We start from the raw sequence: 22068 nt of genomic DNA on the forward strand, positions 1-22068 counted from the left end.
CGCGCCTGCGCGACACCCTCCGCCTCCTGACTCTCCTCCTGACTCTCGGCAGGTCCTCGCCCGGCTCCGGGCTCAGGGTGTAGGCCTCGTGCGTTGCCTGGAAATTATAGGTCTGGGTTGCAGGGTAGGTAGGTTGGTAGGTTTGTAGGTAGGTAGGTAGGTAGGTAGGTAGGTAGGTGCTGGATATATACGCGGGATATACCTATATAGGCGAGAGAGGAGGATGGGGATTGATTTGAGATACGGGGCTTTTTCCCTCTCGCGACTCGACTCGGCTCAGCTCGGCGTGGAGCGACTGAAAAAAACCTACCTGCATCCCAATACGCATCCCATTACCCCTGTTTCTTTGGTAACCAAAGTATCACGAAGGGACGAGCGATTGTCTGCGGAATGACTGATTGATCCGGCTGATTGACCTACTAAATGAATGACTGATGCTGTTAAACTTCTCGTTCTTTAATACTCGGTGTCACATCGCAAGCGCTCTCCAAATTACTTTACGAAATTTATGAAACGTCTTGACTGAAGATAATTTTCAACTCTCAGTTTTATTATTGCTCCAATAATGTTCGTCACTGCTCCAAATAATTTTGAAACGCACTTGAATTTTAAAAGAAGAAAGCAGCAATGTAAAAATATGTATGTGAATATCGATATAAATGGGAATAGCATTTTTTATCGTTATTATCGGAGTACTTTTGTAAATGTACTTTAATTTTAAAAGAAAAAAAATTGTAATAAAAACGTATATGAATATCGACGTAATTGGGAACAATATTATTTATTTTATCGTTTCTGCTAGGTGACTTTGAAACGCACTTTAATTTTAAAAGAAAAAGGTAATAAAAAAAAATAAATATTGATACCATTGGGAGCATGTTTATCGTTACTTTTATCAGGATAACTTTGAAATGCACTTTAATTTTAAAAGAAAAAAAGCATTAGTAATATAAAAATATATAAAATATATAAATATGGAATAACTTTTATATAATTTAGAAGCAGCATTTTTAAAATTTTATATATAAGACCTTTTTTTTTTAAGATATAATAAAAATATCTTATCCATAAAATTTATAGGTAGAATTGCAAGCTTTTACAACGTATAAAGATTTGACGGAGATTCGACGCGGAGAGAAAGCAAGTCTAGGACTTTCGAGTTCGCAAATCGCGTCCAAAACGGATTGTCCTCGTCTCACCTCGTTCCCGCGTTGAACTCCTCAGATTTCGTATAGATTCTGACGTCACGCGCGGCTCCATCAGAAATACGAGTCACGGTCGCATCTAACTCCGCACTGTAACAAGTTTGTTGTGAGTCAACGAACCAATCGATAGACCGATCTAATTTAGTCGTGATCATGCTATTGTACCATAGTGCCTATTGTTCGGCCTGATCAGATCTCTTCTATCAGTCCTCTTGGCTCTTTCCTTGATGATTGTCGGCGTGTCGTTCAACAAATTTATATCCCAATGAGATTTCATTCTCGCATTAAATCATGCTCGAATTATTCATTGCGCTCGTTTCGATTGTATAATACAATCATACACATACAGTTATACAGGAAGAAGTCACGAGTACGATTTTATGAATACAGACACTTTTGAAGAAGATCAGAAATAAAACTTCAGAGATTGAAAATAATTATTTTTTTGAAAATAATTATTAGATTTATATATTTTTATTGCCCATTATATATTATTTATACATAGATATACAGCGACATTTTGCAATGAAAAACCGCAAGTTACTTTGTAAGTTTCTCTGAATTTGTACGAATACCACGCATTTTCTCTTTGAAATCTACAAGCTCGCAATATTTACTAATATTTTTTCTGCCCGTAAGTAAAGCTTGCTTTACGTATTTGTATTCTGAAAATGGGATTAATCATAAATACAGTTAGAAAAGTGTAAATATTTGCGGGCCCAACATTTGCAGCTCGAAAATTTCATTATTGACACGCGGCGAGTGAAAGCAATTTAATGTCTATAGCAATATGTTCCAACGTTTTTTAGAGCGAATTGTAATTTTAAGTGAATTCTTTAATTTGATGCTGATATTTCCTTCGCAAGAAAATAGTCATTTCATTGTTTCATCGATTTTTGACCAACGTATGTATTTAACATGTTTCCGAGTTTAAGTTGAAATTGTTACCAAAGTTTAAATAATTTTGTCAAAGTTTGTTTTAAATTAACTAGTAATTTACAAAGTTTGACGTGCCATGACCCATCCCGGGAAAAAAATGTTTCGTATATACATAATTATATGTATAGTTATACGTATATATACATAATTATATGAAATTATATAAAATCATATATAAAATATGTCCATGTATATAACATTTTCGATGATTTCGTTCGAGAAACACATTCGTACTGAATGTAAAATCAAAAATCGATTGGTGATTCCTGCGAGAGCTTCCTTCGGGGGCGTTATCGCGCGTTATCTGCATTCCGTTCGCTGTCGACGAGCACCATTCTCAGGACGATCACGTCCCAGCAAGCGTTTCCGCGTGTCAAACCATTATACAGATACGATTGGCTGAGGGACAATCGGAAATAGCGGCGTAACATTTGCTAACGTTATTACACGCCCGCCCGCAAGTTGATCGACAAGGCCGAAAGTGGTGATGGCGCATCATTCCTGCCGATGACGAGTGATGATTTTCGCGATTTTCTCGCCGAGAATATGACCTACTAGAGTTACCTTATAACAGAGTCTAGCCACAGCGATTTGATCAAAATCCTATGGGAGAAAAAATTATATGTACTCGAGGAGAGAATAAGAAAGTCAAAATAATATCAATTTCATATCGTATTAACCGATTATTGAATATATATCATTTTTTGGTCATGATTCGATATAATATGATATCCCCCTATAGAAAGGGGGGACTATCTCCCCATAGAAAGAACGATTTAATGAAATAGACCATCGAAATAATTAAAAAACGTAATGAGGAATGTATTGCAAAAGTTTTGATTTTTTTTAGCAATTAGCTTGGACGTCTCATGTAATTATTTTGATTTTTAACAAAATTATTTAGATTGCATCTAGATAAATTTTTAGATATTTCAGCAAAACCGTTCTTTCAATGTGTATATATTCATACTCACTCTAATTTATATTATATAATTATAATAAGACAATATAAGTTATATTTCCGGGACAGGCTACAGTGGGATTTGAATTAGTCTGCGTTGGATTAATGGCGTTGCATGCTCTATTATTAGTTCACTTTACATGCTCTACCAATAGTAGATTTTCCACTAACGTCATTAATCCAACCCAGGTTGATTCAACTGCAGTTGAAAACGCTATTAAAGTGAAATAATATATATATATATATAGAGAGACCAGTACCAGCTGTGTATATCTTTCTCTCTCGTAGGATTTTAACAAAATCGCGTGATCAGACTTTGTTATAAGATTATTAGTTTGGATGAACAGAAAAATGTTTGCTCGCCACGAATACCTAAGCCCATCTAAATATAACGAGTTTAATCTCTCAAGGGCTGGAACCTGTAAATGTTCAATTATCTAATCTATTAATCCCAAATGCGTGGGATAATAATTTTCCAGCCCCTGCGTCTCTATTCTACTGAATAAACAATTAAATCGCTACTTCAGATCTCGTATCTACGTGTGCGATAACAACGTGACATATCACATTGCAGGTCAAATACTTTTATTTCCGTAGTGATCGAATTGTTTTCCACGCGTATTTCCTCGTCGCAGAAAAGTAATTGCGACAGTGTTCATTTTTTTTTTCGTAAAGTGCAACATGCAGTCGACCGTGAATTGAAAACGTCAGGATTTCGTTGATCAATTTACGTGCTCTCTCTCTCTCTCTCTCTCTCTCTCTCTCTCTCTCTCTCTCTCTCTCTCTCTATGCCATATTTTTTTTAATATTCTGTATCTAAATATAGTTATTAAAGCGATATAAAATAGAGAAGAAATGGATTTTCTTTAGAAAAAAAATTGAAATCAATTTTCAAAGCTTATCCAAGCAGAACAAATCACAGTAACGACATTAAAATGACATTAAAATGAAACGAAAATGAAACAAATATTTTGGAGCATTTTGACATCATTTTGATATTATATGATTTGTTCTGCTTGCGTAAGCTTTAAAGAAGGGAAGTCTATTTTTCAAATCTTATAGCTTTTTCTCGAGTAAAATTTAGTATAATTTATTATTTCAGTGTGTGTATGTGTGTGTTCTTTGTCTCAAAATATGAGACTGTTTCACTATATAGTGGCTTTATTGTCCTGTATAAAAGTTAAAAGACAGAGACGGATCTTCGCAGAATAGAAACAAGCCTAAGTAACAAGCTGACGTTATTTATCTTTTGTTTTAACAAAGTAACACTTTTTACTGTTATTTTAACATCAAAGTGGTGAGAAATAACATTAGCTTACTAGTGTAGATCATTGCGTTAATCTTTTATTTCTTTCGGACATGTTGAGTGTCTAATTAATCATGTACATCAATAAAAGTACAAGATCCTTGTAATACTGATCTAACCGCGAGCTGACCACGAAACTAATCGTGGCATAGAATTAATTAACGATCTTCCGGGCTTTCGTCAGATGAAGTTTGAATTATAGCCACACGTGTCTGGCCTGAATTGCCCCCTAACACGTAACTTTTAATATCGTCCTGTAACATCCTAATTCCTCTGTAAACTTCCCCCCTCCCCCTCTCCCTCTCCCTCTCCCATTCTCTCTCTCTCTCTCTCTCTCTCCCCCTCCCTCTCTGCTTGACCTTTACCTCTTAAACTTCGGAATAATGTGGATGTTTATCTTTCAATATTATTCTTTATAAGAAAGCGATAATGAATATATACTCAGTTTGCATAATCAGACAAAAAGCTAATTAATTCCCAGAGAAATCTGGAAGGTCGCATTTTTCCACGAAATGCCAATTATAATAATTATAATATAATGGAGCTCGCAAAGGACGATTTACAAAATTACTGTTGACGAAAGAAAAGAGGAAGGATACGTTACATTCGTAATATTGCACAGAATCACGAAATTATATATTGAGATTGCGTAGGTGTCATATTAGAAGAGTTTAATTATATAATGCACAGAAATTGAAGAAAGTTACAAATATTAATAGCATCAATATCGAGCTTATGTATCAAAAACTCTTACAAAACTTGCTTAATGTTGGTAACGTAATTAATTGTCTGTCGACGATGTGAAATTTTTATCATTTATTATTACTGACAATAGTGATCATGTAATTTTTTCCTTAAGAGAAAAAATTTCTCCATCTTCAATAATAAAAATTAATTTTCACTTTTCACATTTTCGTTTTAAATAAAAAGTTACACAATCGCTACTCAGTGCATATTTTTATATTGTATTCTGGACTGCATGAAAAACTAAAAAAATTCTTACATACTTATGAAAGTTTTTTTTAACAATAAGTTTTTACTGTCATAGAAGTTGGACTGTATTTTATTTTTATATTATTTATTTATTTTTTGCACATTTAAATTTATCTGTCAGAATTCATAACTAAAATACCTTTAAAGTCTAATATAACCAGTGGAGGGTTAGCCGATTTAAAAAAAAATCGATCTCTTCGCGACTAAATACAATAAATGATCACGTTCAGAAGAATTCCAAATAAAACAACAAGTCATTATAATATCAAAATGATTCCAAAATAATCCATAAAAGTCATTTTTCAATCATTTCCGATTCATTTCATTTAAATGTCATTTTGACGTTATCGTGACTTAACAGTTCTGCTTGAGAGAGTTTTATCTTGCCGAAGAAAATTTCCAACAGTCGTAAAATTAATATTTTGCTGAATAATTTGTATTTGTGTAGCTATGAAATACGCGTCGAAAAAACTTGCCAGTCAAATGTGCAAGAGATATGTTGCTGCTTCTCTTATATCGGCTTCTTGACTGGTCGATTTATGCCCAGTCAAGTCGATTTCCATTAATATAAAATTAATTTAATCTGAATCTAACTTACTGTTTATCTTTTTCACTAAAAAATTGGAGAAAAAAGTTAAAGTATATTTTCACGAGCCGCTCAAACTGCTTCAGCAATAAAAGCAGATAAAAGATTCAAGGAATTTAGCTAAAGCGGAATAATTAGGATCCCATGACGCGCATATTTATATATTCACGTATCGAAGGATCCGATCAATCACTAGTTTATGCTTCGGTCTTAATCTTAGTCTTAAAAGTTGGCAACAAAGAATGCCATAAAGTCGTTTATGCTTCCCCAGTCTTAACTGTAATCTTAATCTTAGTCTCAAGACAGTTTATATCTTTTAACTTTAGTCTTTAAGATTAATGTCTGGTTTATGCTTCAGTCTTAACCCCTAAAATCCTAAAATTCAGCCAATGGAATACAAATTTCAGTTAGGACCAATTAAGATTGGCAGCCCTATTGGCTGAATTTTAGGATTTTAGGATTAAGACCGAAGCATAAACCAAGTATAAATTAGGACTAAGTCTAAGACTAATAGTAAGATTAAGACCGAAGCATAAACCAGGCATGACATTTTGCCGTTTTACGTACGCAACAATTTTGTTCCTTATGAAAAACCAGAATTACAGAACATCGTAATCATATTAGACATAACACTTCTGTCCGTTCTATCATAACTGAGCACAGATCGTATAATCGAAATAATCATTCCATGGGATTTCCAATGGGACAATGTTAAAATTTTAGAAGAGCCTTGCTATAGGAACGCTTAATTTCGGAGATGCTCAATATTAAAGAGCAGAAAAATAATCTAAATTTACAAACTGAAGGTCTCCATAAGGCATATATACCTATTATAAATAAAGTTTGACTCTTCGATACTGACAGTCCATATCAGCGAGTGTACATTATAATTGACACAAAATGTCCGTCTTACATATCTGCGTTCTATTAAATTGTATATATTATAATTGATTTTATACTTAGACAAACTTGTCCGAATAATTTACACATAGCTTTTGGTAAGTTTTTATTTGTTAGAATTCCAGTATGTTACTTTAATCTGTTTTAGTATTTCGTAAGAAGACTTTTTTTTATCTTTTTTATTGATTAGATCTTTTTCCAAGAGATATGAAACACATTTGACTGTCCAATCGTATGCGAATAGTGTCGAGTTCTACATGAAGACTCACTCGAGCTATTATTATAAAGAATATACGATATTTTCGATACGGTATTTTCGATAACTAATTTTGTACATCGATCTTTGTGATAAGTAAATGTCTGAAGAGTGCTCAATCTGGTAGCCGAAACTTGTAATGTTTTATATTTGAATTTAGACTATTTTCTTTATTTTTATTTTTCTTTATTTGTAATTTATTCTATTTAATTAAAATGTGTAAAACTTTTACTTTGCCCTTTATTTATTGTTACTTATTTCTTCTTTATGTCCCATGCAGCAGATCGCGCGTAATGCTTGTTCTACAATAGAGTCGTAAGTCGTAAAAAATTGGCCAATCACAGTTAAGTGTGAGAAGAATAATCAGCTATGATTAGTTAATTTTTTACGGCTTATGACTCTATAGAACAGGTCTGAGCGAATTAGCACGCGTATCACAGAATCATTCTCTTAGATCTGTTTGTAAATTCTGCAAGTGTAAGGAAAAATTGTCGCGTGCGAAAACGGCATAAAATGACGAAAAGTCAGTGATTGATCGGATTCTTTGATACGCGATGTACATTATGGGATGGCATTCTTACACGTCAAAAAAGATCACGTGATGGCTTTTGTCGCAGAATTATTAGAGTGACAAATTTATACATGAAAAAGAAGCATTGAATTTGACACTTGAGCGACAGATTTTCCATTTTGGCTACGGTCAGCAAAAAAACAGCTTTGCTGTTGTAAAATTCTTTAATATGATTGGTCTTGTCCTTAGTTTCGTATTAAATCTAAATGTATAAACTAATCATATTCAAGAATTTTACAATTTCAAAGTTGTTTTTTTCTGCTGAACGCAGTCATTGTTTGTGTTGTTCATGTATTACTTATTAATGCGAAATGAATTAAACAGTTATTAGCATATGGAGAAAATTAAAAATCACCCTTTTAAAATTTATCCTAAAAACATGGTAGAGTTGTGGTACAATATAATACTTTAAAGATTTTTACTATACACTTCAGTAAAATTAATCAAACTTATTTTATATTTTATTATAATTTTATTAATGAATGAGAGAAATTTATATAAAATTCTTTGAAATACAATATTGTCCCAGAACTATCATATTTTTAGGATAAATTCTAAGAAAAAATTCTCTCCGTGCAGTTATTAGATTATTCTAACTAAATATAAATTAATTCCTAAAGATTCTTTAATGATATAAAATTGGACACAAAAATTATAACAGAAGTCAATCACGGTAATTTTTGTGCAAATACAGTTAACCAATACAGTTAACAAAACAATTTTATTAGCTTTAATTTATATATTAATATTATATATGTATTAATAATTAATCCACTTATATGTTTCGACTCACTTTTGAATTCTTGAGATCCTCAGAGACAATATGATGTAATTACAAAAGAATTTTTTTTACAAACTAATTCATTTCAATGAGCCACCTCCACCTATTAACGGAAATTATAATATAAAAACGAACTCTAATAACAATTTAAAATGTATTAAAATTATTAAAAAGTAAATTTGTTGAAAACAAAAACGACTTATTGTAAAATAATAGAAGGTAGCTCACTAAAACAAAAATCCATATCGCAAACACTTAAATTCTATCGATTTAGTCAAAAACCGATGAATTTCTTCTTATTTGTCAAATAATAATATGCAATGTTACGACGAATTTCCTGCGTGAAGAAAACTGCTTAAGACTCATCATTTTATCTGTAAAACAGAATCTGGCAATTTTCATTCTACATTATTTGTAATATGTTAATTGGCTCAGCAACCACAAGAAGAAAGAAAGCATTATTTTATAATTATATTTATGACGGTTGAATTTTAATGTTAAATTTATGTAAATTCTGCGTTTTTATTAATATTTTTAAATTTACTGAAGATAGCCAGATTGTGGCCGAACCGTCTAAATCATTTATAAACTTAATTACATATTAAATATCACGAAAAACAACTGCTTTTATCCTCTTCTTTTTGTTAATTTTTTTGATAAAATAACCACATTTGTTATAATTATATATTTTAATAATTTAATCTTAATGTAACAAAGAATGTATACTGATTATTCTAATTAAGCATCAAATCCTTTTATCTGGATCAGTAACAAAGGGAAATATAAATAAGGAAAGATAAATATAAATTAGGTCATATATATCGATAAATACTGGTTTATACGGTCGACACGGTGCGGCAGCACTGTTAATATTGTTTGAGAATGCTATTTCATTCGTGCGTTTTTGATCAAAGTCTCACTACAAATGCTTTGAAGTATTTGATGGACCAATTAGAAGAAAGAATTTTATAAACTGACCAATTAAAAAAATGCTTCAAAGTGTTTGCGACATCGCGTTGATCGTACCCTTTGTCGTACGACAAATGTGTGCAGTGCAGAACAGAGAGGTCCTCGGATCTCTCTATCTATAGCCAATAACAGGCTTGAAAAATTTGTCGTACGACAAAAACGCACAAATGAAATATTACCCTGAGCGTTTGACGTTTGTAATTGAAACCATTCAGTTCAAACGGTTCGCAATATAAAATTTCAACCACTTGAATGACAGCGATACGTAGATCTGTCGCTCCAATTACTTATTTAATTTCGCAACATGTGAAATTGTATCTTCAGTTCCGAGATCAAAGTTAATCTTACAAAGGTAGTTCAATTTCAATTCAAATAATTCTTCTTTTTTGATTCTCAAAATTAAAAAAGGGGATGAAGATATTTAATTGAATCGAGATTAAAGTTAATCTACATTGAAATGAGTAGTGGAATAGTACATGTCATAACATCCCGCTGAACAGACCTTTACTTTGTCGTTACCCCCCACTCTTCTCTATTATTGCAACGCGCGCTATTTTCATAACCTTTTTCGCCTGTCTTAGTGTCTTTCGTGGTCTTTCGCTCTAGAATATTCTTGAGATCGCTGTTCGTTTTCGCCTAGTATTTTCTTATTCGTGATCGTTGTCTTCGTACAATCGTTCTGAAAATCAAAAAAACACAAGGAACGACTCGCACAGAACGTCTTTGTATATTCATCGTCCCGTCGTATAACCTTACACATTAGTCGACACAACCGTGGAAATATCCTCGACAAATATCCTCAGTATTGTCTCTTTTGTTGTTGCAGTTCCATTATAGATATATCTGATGAATCGGAGGATGAATTGGCACGAATTCGCGCACGAGCGAGGTTTCCAGATACAACCAGATTAGAGGTGAGTTCAACTATAAAATCTCGTTCCTCGGTATGATTTATATAAAACTTGGCGAGGGTAAAAATATGAGTCTTTTATGTTGCTTTCATTTTTGCCATTGCAGTATGATGCTTTTCAGAAAAACGACATAATCAGCGTCACCAAAAATGCCTCGGGGGTCACTGACGAGAAGAACACGTCTATAATACCAATGATACAGAAGAGGGCCCTCAAACCAAATGGTTTTAGTGTTAAAGAAAAACGTAGGATAGCCAACAATCTTTTGCCGAATAAGCCACAGATCTTAAATGACTTCGGTTCGAAAGTATTCTGTGGTTTATATTCCAAGGATGGAGAGTTCTTCGTCACTGCCACTCAAGGTATATTCTACAAGATTTATTCTGTTTATTGTGCCAAAGGTGCTTTCAACTTATCCTTCCACATTATATAATATATCTGTTCTTATACTTTTATTATTTTCATTAATTCTGCTTAATAACATCTTGGAATATTTAAAATTCTTATTCTTTTTAAAATTCTTATCCAATTTTTTAAATATTACTTTAAGCTCCTATTATGTAACTTTTAATAATAAGATAATAACAATATAGTTATGCAGCTTTCTTTCTACATACAGAATCTGTGCAAAGACAATGTAACGATATCATTGCTGTCATTAACATTTATTTCCACTAATGTTGATTAAATTTAATCACAATCAACTCTATCTTTTTCTCTTCATCTTTTTCTAATTCTTAACTAGAAAAAGATAAAGAATAAACTAGACATAAAAGTTACAAAATAAAGAGACCTTAATCTCTTCCTACCAAAACAAATCTTCCTATTAAAGTTGATCTCTTACCTCCTAATGAAACGTATATGAAATGAGGACTGAGATCAAACTCATGACCTATAGATTATTAATCATTCGTATTGATATCAAGCTACACGTCATCCAGAATCTTCTTTGTTGTATACAATCTTGTCATACATATAATTATAGTCCTGTTTATGGCTAAATGTCACATGATTTATCTTCTTTTTTTCTCTACATTGGAGGAAAAAAAAAGAATAAACAAGGAATTTAGCTAAAAAGAACAAGCTTACTTAATTCGACTGTCCATATCTAATGTTTGTGAATCTTTGCAGATAAATGGATGTACATATATCGGACAAACAATGGTAATTTTACCTTGTACAATCGGATGTTGGCGCATGATGTTGGATGGAGTGTTCTGGATGTAGCGTTTAGTCCGGATGGACAACATTTTGCATATTCGAGCTGGGCGGATTGTTGTAAGTGATATTATGTTTTTATCTTGTGCAATTATACGCTGGCAGATATAAGATGTAATATAATATGTATTCTTTTATCTTTTACAGTATATCAGTGTCATATATCTGAAGCCTCGATAGAAACACTACCTTTACATCCAGGTGTACGGCGATTTTGCGTTTTTTCTTTGGCCTTTTCAAACAACGGCGAAGAAATTCTTGGTGGCGCCAATGATCGATGCCTCTACATATACAGTCTATATTGCCAACGTCGATTTGAGCGAGTTTGTAAAATTATTATTCAATGTAGAAGCGCATTGCCTCTTCTTGTACTGATGTCCATTCTTATATAATGTCCATTTTTATAGTTCATAGGTCATGAAGAAGACGTAAACTGTGTTGCCTATGCAGACAATAGTTCGCAAATCTTCTATAGCGGTGGTGATGATGGATTATGCAAGGTATAATTAAGTCATCCGAGATGCTACTCTCTTGAATGTATAAGGATGCCGTGAAAAATGTTGCTACAAATGCTTTGAAGCAATTGGTCAATTAGAAGACAAACAACAAACAAGTTTTATTAAATGATTTATTTTTAAATTATTTTTTACTTGTAGAATGCTTCATTTGTAGCATCACGTTGATCTTAAGTTGAATATCTGTATGTCACGAAAGAAATCGATGTGCGCTATAATGAATCGATAATGGTCCGATATGCACGCGATTATTTGGAAAAATTTTCATTCTATATTACATCTTCAATGTCTTCCTGTCGGTTTAGGTATGGGATAGGAGATTGGTAAACGTATCAAATCCGTCTCCAGTCGGAGTATTGGCCGGTCATAGAGACGGGATTACATACATCGATTCACGTGGCGACACACGGTATCTTATAACCAATTCTAAAGACCAATGCATCAAGTTATGGGACACGCGCGTGTTCTCTTCTCGTAAAGCCCAGCAAAATGCTCGCCAGCTTATAGAGCGTCAAGACTGGGACTATCGATGGCAGCCTGTACCTCAACGATGTAAATATCTTTATAAGTCAAAAAAAAAAAAAGAAAAGGAAATGGAAGAAAAAATCCTTAAGACAACTCTTGTTTTCTAAATTATTCAGATATATCTGAAATGTCTAAGATGACAATTTCTATTGTTACATACAATTACAAAGTATATATGATATTTTCCTGTTTCAGTATGGGATCGAGGTTTCTTAGATGGTGATACTAGTATCATGACGTACTACGGTCATTCAGTTCGTAAAACTTTAATACGTTGTCGCTTTTCGCCGCCGGACAATACTGGTCAAAGATACATTTATACGGGGGATTCGACAGGCCGGCTCATTAGTAAGCTTTGAGTTACATTCTGCTTCTCTTAATATGCGATATTATAAATGAACGATCCTGATTTCATATTCTCTTTTCTCATCCGCAGTATATGATCTTCTAACTGGAAAGATAGTACACAAGGTAAAAGCTCACTTAGGCTGCGTGCGTGATGTCAGCTGGCATTCCTTTGATCACAACCTCATTACCTCATCTGTAAGTAAAATTATTTTACCACAAAAACGTATCATACATTTTTAAAAAAAGCCGCAACTGTGAAGAGCTGTCATTGGGTGCATTCTGTTTCACGCATGATGTGCATAATGTGTATTCTTGTTTAATAAAAGAAATCCATTATTTTTGCATGAAATTGAATGGAAAAATAATGGATTTCTTTTTACTACACCTAATAGAATAAATTGAAGTTATATTTTTTCAATTTATTCAAGTGCAATTATGTATCATTATGATAAGATATGCATAAATGTAAAATTATGTTTGCAGTGGGATGGTAAAATATTCAAATGGGAATATTGTGAAAACTACAATGCGAATGACTATGAGCCACCTTTACTACGACGGAGTGAAAGAATAGCTGCAAGAAGAAGGGCGCATGTTTTGATATGAGGTTTTCTATTTTTCCTATTGTTTTCCTTTCTTTTTTTTTTTAAAGCAGATCTAATGTTCATGATTGCTTAGAAAAAAAGGAGAATGAAGGAACAATGCCTATCAAAAATAACCTTCTGTAGGTGTCCATTTTTGACGCGATTCTTTCAGAAACGCAAATAGACATTATACAAGACTGAATGATGAATGCGATTTTTCTATTTGTCTCTGCCATATTTGTCTCGCATATTTCGCGGAATTCTCGCTGCGATTGTTTTCTTCGCATTGATACAGAGTGAGAATTACATTCGATCTATTTCAAATCGATCTGACACAAATAATCTATTTATGCGACACAGAAAGCTCTTCTTCCTTTCTTCTTCACGTTGTAAGTTTTATATCGCGAACGATCATCGTCTAGATTTTATGGAATCTTTGATAAGTCATATCTTATCTCTCATTAAATATAACTTTCATTGATGATTGCGATCGATTCTTATTTTTACAAGGAAAGTTACCTTAAAATATCTCCTCTTCTCGATTTGATGATCTTCGATTTGCATCTATTCTCTTATGTACATAAAACATCTTGTGAGAAAGGAGAAAAAACTTGTATTTTCTCAGATTTACATTTTTATATCATTTGGACGCTTTCGAATTGAATTAGATTTAAATTGAAATCAAATATCAATATAAGAAACTTTAGTAAATAGTCGATACGAGAAATTAAATAATTATGATTCAACATAATCTTTTTTGAAAATATCCGCAATTTGCGAATTTGAATCACCCCATTGCCCATTTCTAACTGTATAGAAAAATTATACAATTATGTAGTCGAAAGAATATTTGTTTAATAATGCACATGTATAATTATCAAAGTCAAAATGTTCCATTTATATGTAAAGGGAGATTCCTTTGTGATTATATTATATCTCTTACAAACATAAAAAGAAATCCGGCGCATTTATACCATTTATACTAAACGCGACGAATCTTTCGCACAATCAAAACTTTAAAATAAAACAATTTTATGTTGTTTTTTTAATACAGAATGGTATCTTTACAGTCGCAAAGCAATCTCATTCTGTGATACGAAGTGATACTTACCTTAAGATTCTGTAGACACACTTAGAAAGAATTTTCTCACCGTACGAGAATATTTTAACATTAATAACAACGCGACGTCAAAAGAACGTCATTTTTATTTGAATTAACACTTTAAATGTAAACTCGAATGAACGTTTCAATAAATAGTAAAAAATTGTTTAAATAATTGCGTGGCGAGGAAATCTCACTCTCTTTTCCTTCACAGATCTCATTAATTAATTAATGAATTAATTAATAATAAATGGGGAACGATCATAAGTTGTTGCAAATGATCAATAACAAATAAGAACAATTAAAGTTATTGTTCATGATTTACTTAAATAATTAATGTACGATAATGTTACTTAATTAATGATAAATAAAAGATCGGACGATTTATAATTCTAAATTAGATATAAGTACAGATACAGGACACATTGAAAACTCTATATACTCAAGATGTAAATAGGAGTAATAATAATTCCTACGATATAAAACATTGATCATAAAAGTATTGTAATTCGAGATGTAAAATATCAGTTCAAGAAATCAGCTTCTTCTTTTATTTCAACTTTTTATAATGACAAAAACATACATAAACGTCATCTTCAAACAATAATACATGTAACAAAAGAATTTATAAAAAATGATATAATATTAAGCTTGAAAAAAGATGTTAAAGAAGTATTAAAAGAGTCAAAAATCAATAAAAGTAAAATAATTTTAAATATAGAAAAAGTATTTCATATATATGAAAATCCTTTTTGCAGTTTCTATTCATAATAAATTTTACGTTATATTATTATGTTTTATCTCTCGAAGAAAAATGTAACATATTGTTGGTTTAATAAAATGCCACATGATTTTAATATTATTGAGTTTAATCCTTTCAGCACAGAAATCTTTTATCATCCAAATTTCTTCTTTTATAATTAAAATTTCTTTTATAATTAAAAAATCATAAAATTACAAGATATTTTTCTTTTCAAGTTTATTTCTCTTTCAAAAAAGCATATTTCTTAAAAAATTAATGGTACACATACTCTCATCATATTGTATATTAAACATATATTACGTTATATTGTGCTTTTATTGATGTTTATCACACAATTAGTTATCTCATTCTGTTGGGACATTAACACGTAATTTAATGCATGCAATTACGTAACGCGTAAAATCTAACACGCATTGAAGTAGAAGAAAAACTCGTGCAGCGTACTCCACTCGATCAACAAGATCTTTGAACTGGCACGACCTTTCATCGGAAGCCTCATAAAATAGACAATAATTGATTTAGCTCACGGAAAGACCAGAATTTCGGAAGCCGCACAAATTCCGTTGGATCATGATGTAACTTGCGACTCGGACTTTGCGCGAATATCGCTGCAATTATGGGAATATTATAAATCTGTATGACAACTATATATATTTTTATAAATCTCAGATGAATTATTGTTCTAATAGATTATCTTTGTTTTTATACAACGCTAGTCAGTGATACATTTTTAATGTCTCGGACGAAGATTGGCCTTCCAACCTAAGCACATTTTGTTAAATCCTTGAAAAATATCTTCTCCCGCGCTGAACTAATTATGTCGGATAAAAAATATCCAAGCCGCATAATTGCCTTCGTAATTATCATGTCTCACAGGTTTTTACATAGAAATCGTTGACAGTCATTTTGCGAAGACAAAGGCGGATAAGCCTCAACGTTTCCAGATTTAGCGGTGAAGAGTTTAGTCTCTGATGAGATACATGTGCGAAGATATATTTTCCGCATGGTCCTTGAGCGCGATATTGCGAGGGAGAATCATAGATGAGATCTTTCTACAAATATGAACGTAACTTATTTGGATTTAAGAACGCTGTAAAAATCCGACAACTTTAACGGTCTTCATTTCTAACGCTATGTAATAACATATAAACGAAGTAGACATACTTTTTCGCACGGTTTTTTCCTTCTATTATTCGCAATTGTGATTTTATCTTTCGCTTGTCTCACGAAAGATAAAAGCTTATGATAATAGGGGTCTAAAGAAGATTTATTAGAAATTGAAAGATCGATTTTATATTCTTTCGCAAATTATTATTATTATTATATTTTTTCAGATGACTCCGGAATAAGCAACTTTTGCTGAGAATAAATAGGATCCAATATTTATCTTATATTATAAATAATCACGGCAAGAAGATTGATAAACTTATTATTGTTTTATTATATAACATCTTGATGTGACCTAATTTTGTTGTAATTCTTTTCCAAATCATTCATTTGATCAAATAAACAGGAAATGAAATCTGTTTTAATTGAAATATACTCACATCGTTGACGTCTGTGACAAATTCAATCCGAACAAAGTGATAATAGTAAATAGGCTTTAAATGAGCTTCCCTTCTCTTCGAGTGGTTTATCAGCGGCCTCCTGCCTCCCGGATCTGCCTTTGAGATCGTCTCAAGGTAATGGGCGACGGTAAGTACATGTTACTTCGCGATACGTAAATAAATCCTTATTCTTTATTTTTTATATCCTCATTAGTCGTAGTAAGCTAGCGACGCCCGCGCAGCGTAAAGTGTGAACGTAAAGCGATAATGTGATGCTATAAAAGCCAGATAAGAGAGACATTCGCGAGTCTTCCTTCTCGCGAAGACCGCGAGATCTTCAGTCGCCTGTCGATCATTACCTGCACATGCAGATAAGATATATTACTTGTGTAAGTGATCTTACGTTCTGTATTCGTAATATTCTCCATCCACGATCTCTTTCGACGTAGAGCCCGGAAAAATCAGGTAGGCGCGTATCTTTGAATTTAACTTTTTCTATTCTTTTCTTCTTGCATAGAACTAGGAACTATATTTTTTCGAAAAATATAAAAATATTATATATTATGTATACAGTAATTATTGTATAGTAGGACAAGAAATCACTTTTTCTTTTGAAAGCTCTTGAATTTTACTTCGAGAAATAGACTTTATTAGATACAAGCTTTTGTTTTACAGTAAAAAATATTTAAAATTAAAATGACTAAAAATGCTATTTTTGCTCACTTCATCTCAATTTATATTCAAAATCTTGATGTACTATGTCAATTCTGTCAACGACGTGTTCAACGTAAAGAAATATTCGAGAAACATTATCGCACTTCAAAGAGAATTTTATGTTCTAATATATCATAGATTTTTTTCACTATTTTCATGATGTTTTTCTTAGTTCACTACAATAGATAAATTTTTTATCTCTTGGTTTAACAAGGGGAATGTCAAATTGCATACATGAATTTCGCCTAAATTTAAATATTTATCCGCCACTAATTCATGGGCGAGTGGCACGATGCAAGTAATCGTTCGAGCATTCGCGAGGAATTTGCATAGACAGTTTTGGAATTTTTAGTTAAATTGCGAACCGATATTATTCGTATAATTACAATCATTAAAATATGCATGAAAATAATCACAATTATAAAAAATAATTATAATTGTAAAATAATTTTTATACATGCGTTGTCTAATCATTCACTTAAACGCACACTTTATAAAAATTTATATAAAAAAAAATTTACAGAAAAATTTTGAATGTAAATTTCTCACGAATACTTGAATATTGCGTCGTATCATTTAATTATTAAGGGATAAATATTAAAATATAAGTCAAGGCTTTTTTAAACGAGTAATTATAATTATTCATAAAATAAAATTCGTTTTTAATTAAATAATTCTATAAAGCTATAATACTTTTCAAACGTTTCGACTTACAAAGTCTTCCTCAGTGAAATACATAACATTTTTATATAATCCCTTACAAAGTCAACGAACTTACAATAATACAATAATAAAAATTATCGTTCTAGGCTAATTTTGTATACTTCTTTCTTCATTTCGAACGGATCGAAATAGATCTAATAAGAAGTCCAAATTATAAAAATGTGTCTAATCCTCATTTGTTATCGAGAATTCAGCTCAGTCAATAATATTATTTCATAAAAAATAAATACGATAGTTCGATTGAGAATTTCTTCAATGACTATCCTAATATATTCTGTATAATAAATGTCAATTTATAATTAAATGATTAGTATTAGTAATATTAGTAAGTTAATTGAATAATAAGACATAATGTGAGAAATTATATTCAAACTTATGTTAATTTATATAAAATAATCTATTGAATTAAAATCAATGTCAAAAACTGTGTCATCGTGTACAATAAAACAGCTCTTGCTTGTCAGACATTTTAAAATGGATAGATATCATAGGTCAGAGAATATATATCGTTAGTCATGACATAAACAAGTATGTTCGAAAATGTTACAATCTTAATTAGCGTATGTCGTCAAATATGTTAAAATAAGATCGATCCAACAACTCAGTCCTTCATTAAATTTATATTTTATTTGCCCTTTTATGTGAATCATTTCCGAAATGATTCTTTTTCAGAAATTTGTGATCTAAAATTTCGACATTTTCCTAGTCAAAACTGGAATCAATTGGAATCAATAATGTGTTTCATGAACTGAATGTTTGGATTGATCTAATTTTATATTGTTACGATGCTCTTTAATTCTAGTTCGAAGCTGTCTTTTTGTTTGTCCGACATAAGAGACGTCACAATCATTACAATTGATTTTAAATTACATTATTATTTTCTTAATGTTGGTTTTTTTGTGTCTTTATGAACTTATTCAATTTGTTGAGACAACGATACCCTATCATAGTTTTTAATTTATTTATTAGATTAATAATCTTATTCGTAATTGACATACGGAAATACAATTCCTCATTGTTTCACCTTCATTTTCAATATTTGAATTATTTACTCTCAATTACCATTTTAGATCTATTGACTGCTAAGTTTTCTTTTATCGATGTGATTAAAGATCACATTCAGAAGATAATTTATTTTATATTTAATTTAATCTCCATTATTTATAATAAAATCTCTAAATTTTTTTTATAAAAAGATGGATTGGAAAATCACTTTATCGACTAATCCAAATATAGTTCCAACTTTGTGACATATGGAATAATTTGAGAAAAAAAGACAAGCCTGAAAATGTTTTTTTTTTGTGATACCAATCTATAATAATTTTTTTATGAAATTTTTGACTGAGCTAGATTCTCGATAATAATCGAGGATTGGTAAAATATATATACATTTTTATAATTTCTTCAACTTCAAACTAGATATTTCTAGATACTTATTTCGATTCGTAATATCTAAATGAAGAAATAAGTATGTAAGATTAGCCTAGAGCGACAATTTTTATTGTATTATTGTAAGTTCGTTGACTTTGTAAGGGATTATAAAAATGCTGTTATGTATTTCACTGAGGAACGTTTGAAAAACTTTATAGCATTGTACTTATTTAATTAAAAACGAATTTTATTTTATGAATAATTATAATTGCTCGTTCAAAAAAGTTTCGACTTATTAATTGTATTGCGTTGCATGTACATGAGCCTATCTTTCTATATATATTTATACTAAAATATAAAGTTAGGCCAAATTCATGATCAAAAATTACGAAGAAATTTGTCACTTTTCACATTCTTTAGGAAAAATTACTATAGGTACTTCATCTCTAAGTAAAACATAGAAGTCACAATAATATTATGATCATGATCATGATCTCATTCATCACTTATAAGTCAATTTTTAAGTATCAAATAACGTCATGATGACATTCTGTGATATGACTTAATTATGACTTCATGTTCTATTTAGTCTAGTTTCAGTTTTATAGCGAACGTTTTATAAAGTGTGATATTCTGTGTCATAATTTAGGACGAATATCCATTTAAAGAGAAGGAGCAGTAAACATCTTTATTTTTCACGACGGAAACATGACAACTACTGAAATATGCAACAAAAAATCGACGACCAAATATATAAGCCGCAGAAATGTCGTTCCCATAATCCACGTTCGAGGAACGCACTACGATATCGGTTTTGACATTGTAAGGATTAAACTATATTATTTAATGACAATATAGATTTTGCAAAAACATCAATGTGATTTTCCAAGTTGAGTGTTGTCTTTTCCTTCGAGATTTTAATTCGAGAAATATTCTTTACGCGTGTTTAAAATCTTCAAGAGATCTCGAAGATAAAAAGAAAGCTTTGATAAATTTTAATCAGATCACATCAATTTTGCAATCTTAAGCAAATAGAACAGGTTAAATTGAATAAAAAAAGGTCTCTGTCATTTTGCATACTTTCAAATAATTAATTCATAAATCCAATACAAGATTAATTACAATAATTAATAAAAGTTTACATTACGAATGAGCGTGTACCCAGAGAAAAGACAATTCAGTACATCGTTACAGTATTTTTTAACATATTATCGTCACTATCGTTAACTAGTAATAGTCAATGGCAAAAATAATTCGGCAAAAAATGGCTCTCTTTTTCTGTTAATAATTAATTAATTATTATATTCGTTAGATGATTTACAAAGCAAGAATCATCGATAAGAGCGGTATTTACAGTCATTTTTATTTTAAAACCGTCTTAAGTAACGTCTTAATCTAATACAGTCTTTTGACTGGCTTATGACATCTTAAACAATCTCAAATATAAGAATCTATGAATTTAACTATGAATATTGAAGAATGTTAGAGAATCCCATTGCTTAGTGTGCTCTGCTTGCTTAGTGTGTGAATGACAATAGTTACGCAGCTAGAAGCAGCACATAACTTAACTTATGCTATTAATTTCAATCTTATTAATTATTTCGAAGTTTGAAAAATGGCAAAGGACTTTTATTCAGTTTAATTCGTTCTAAAATAAATGAGTGATCAGTGTTCCGGACATTTACACAAACAAATTTTATTTGTTTATACTATTATCTCAAATCTGCTTTTTTTTATTACAATGTCGTAATTCAATTGTATTTTTAATATTTTTTATATTAATTATACTTGTAATTATATTATATTAATTATACTTGTGTTGTCGCGCGCGTTAAATACAATTGAATTACAATACTGTAATTTTTATTGCAATAATATCGTAATTCAATTGTATTTAATGATTACAATTAAATTATATTATATACTTAAAAAAGCATTTGAGATTAATAATAACACAAACAAATAAAATTTGTGTAAATGTTCGATCATTAGAACATATCCGAACATAACAAACGATCTGATTCTTGTTGAACGCTCTAGATTTATTAATTATCTATTAATTATGTGGAAGTGCAAAATAGTAGGAGACTTTTCAATTCAATTTAATCCGTTCTACTTGCCCAAGTGATGTAATCCTATTATATTACTAACGGATACTCTGCATATAAAATTATCCAAATTTTTTTATCTTCAATATCTTTTGAAGACTTTAAACATGATAAAGAATAATAATCTCATTATTTACAATTTTGTATTATCTTATATAATAATATAATAATT

General features: G+C 31.0%; 2 protein-coding genes across 4 annotated transcripts in view; both read left to right on the top strand.

Moving 5' to 3' along the window:
- Positions 1-10159: 10159 nt before the first annotated feature.
- On the top strand, positions 10160-13918 carry LOC108692583 (DDB1- and CUL4-associated factor 11; the record flags this gene model as incomplete). Its single annotated transcript, XM_018200896.1, has 9 exons — positions 10160-10381; positions 10485-10740; positions 11510-11656; positions 11744-11919; positions 12004-12096; positions 12417-12663; positions 12832-12984; positions 13073-13179; positions 13468-13918. Coding segments are annotated over 9 exons (1524 nt in total), but the record flags the coding sequence as incomplete, so codon positions are not given.
- Positions 13919-17287: 3369 nt separating this feature from the next.
- The window catches only part of LOC108692601, a 9023-nt gene continuing 4242 nt past the window's right edge, over positions 17288-22068 (top strand). The window contains exons 1-2 of one of the 3 annotated variants that reach the window (XM_018200925.1): positions 17288-17445; positions 20438-20610. In XM_018200925.1, coding sequence (XP_018056414.1) covers positions 20497-20610 — 114 coding nt within the window. In that variant the 5' untranslated portion in view covers positions 17288-17445; positions 20438-20496. The remainder of the gene's footprint in view (positions 17446-20437; positions 20611-22068) is intronic. The other 2 variants (XM_018200926.1, XM_018200928.1) reach the window with 2 other exon arrangements.

The sequence above is a fragment of the Atta colombica genome, unplaced genomic scaffold (assembly GCF_001594045.1).
Source record: "Atta colombica isolate Treedump-2 unplaced genomic scaffold, Acol1.0 scaffold78, whole genome shotgun sequence".
Classification (NCBI taxonomy): Eukaryota; Metazoa; Arthropoda; class Insecta; order Hymenoptera; family Formicidae; genus Atta; species Atta colombica.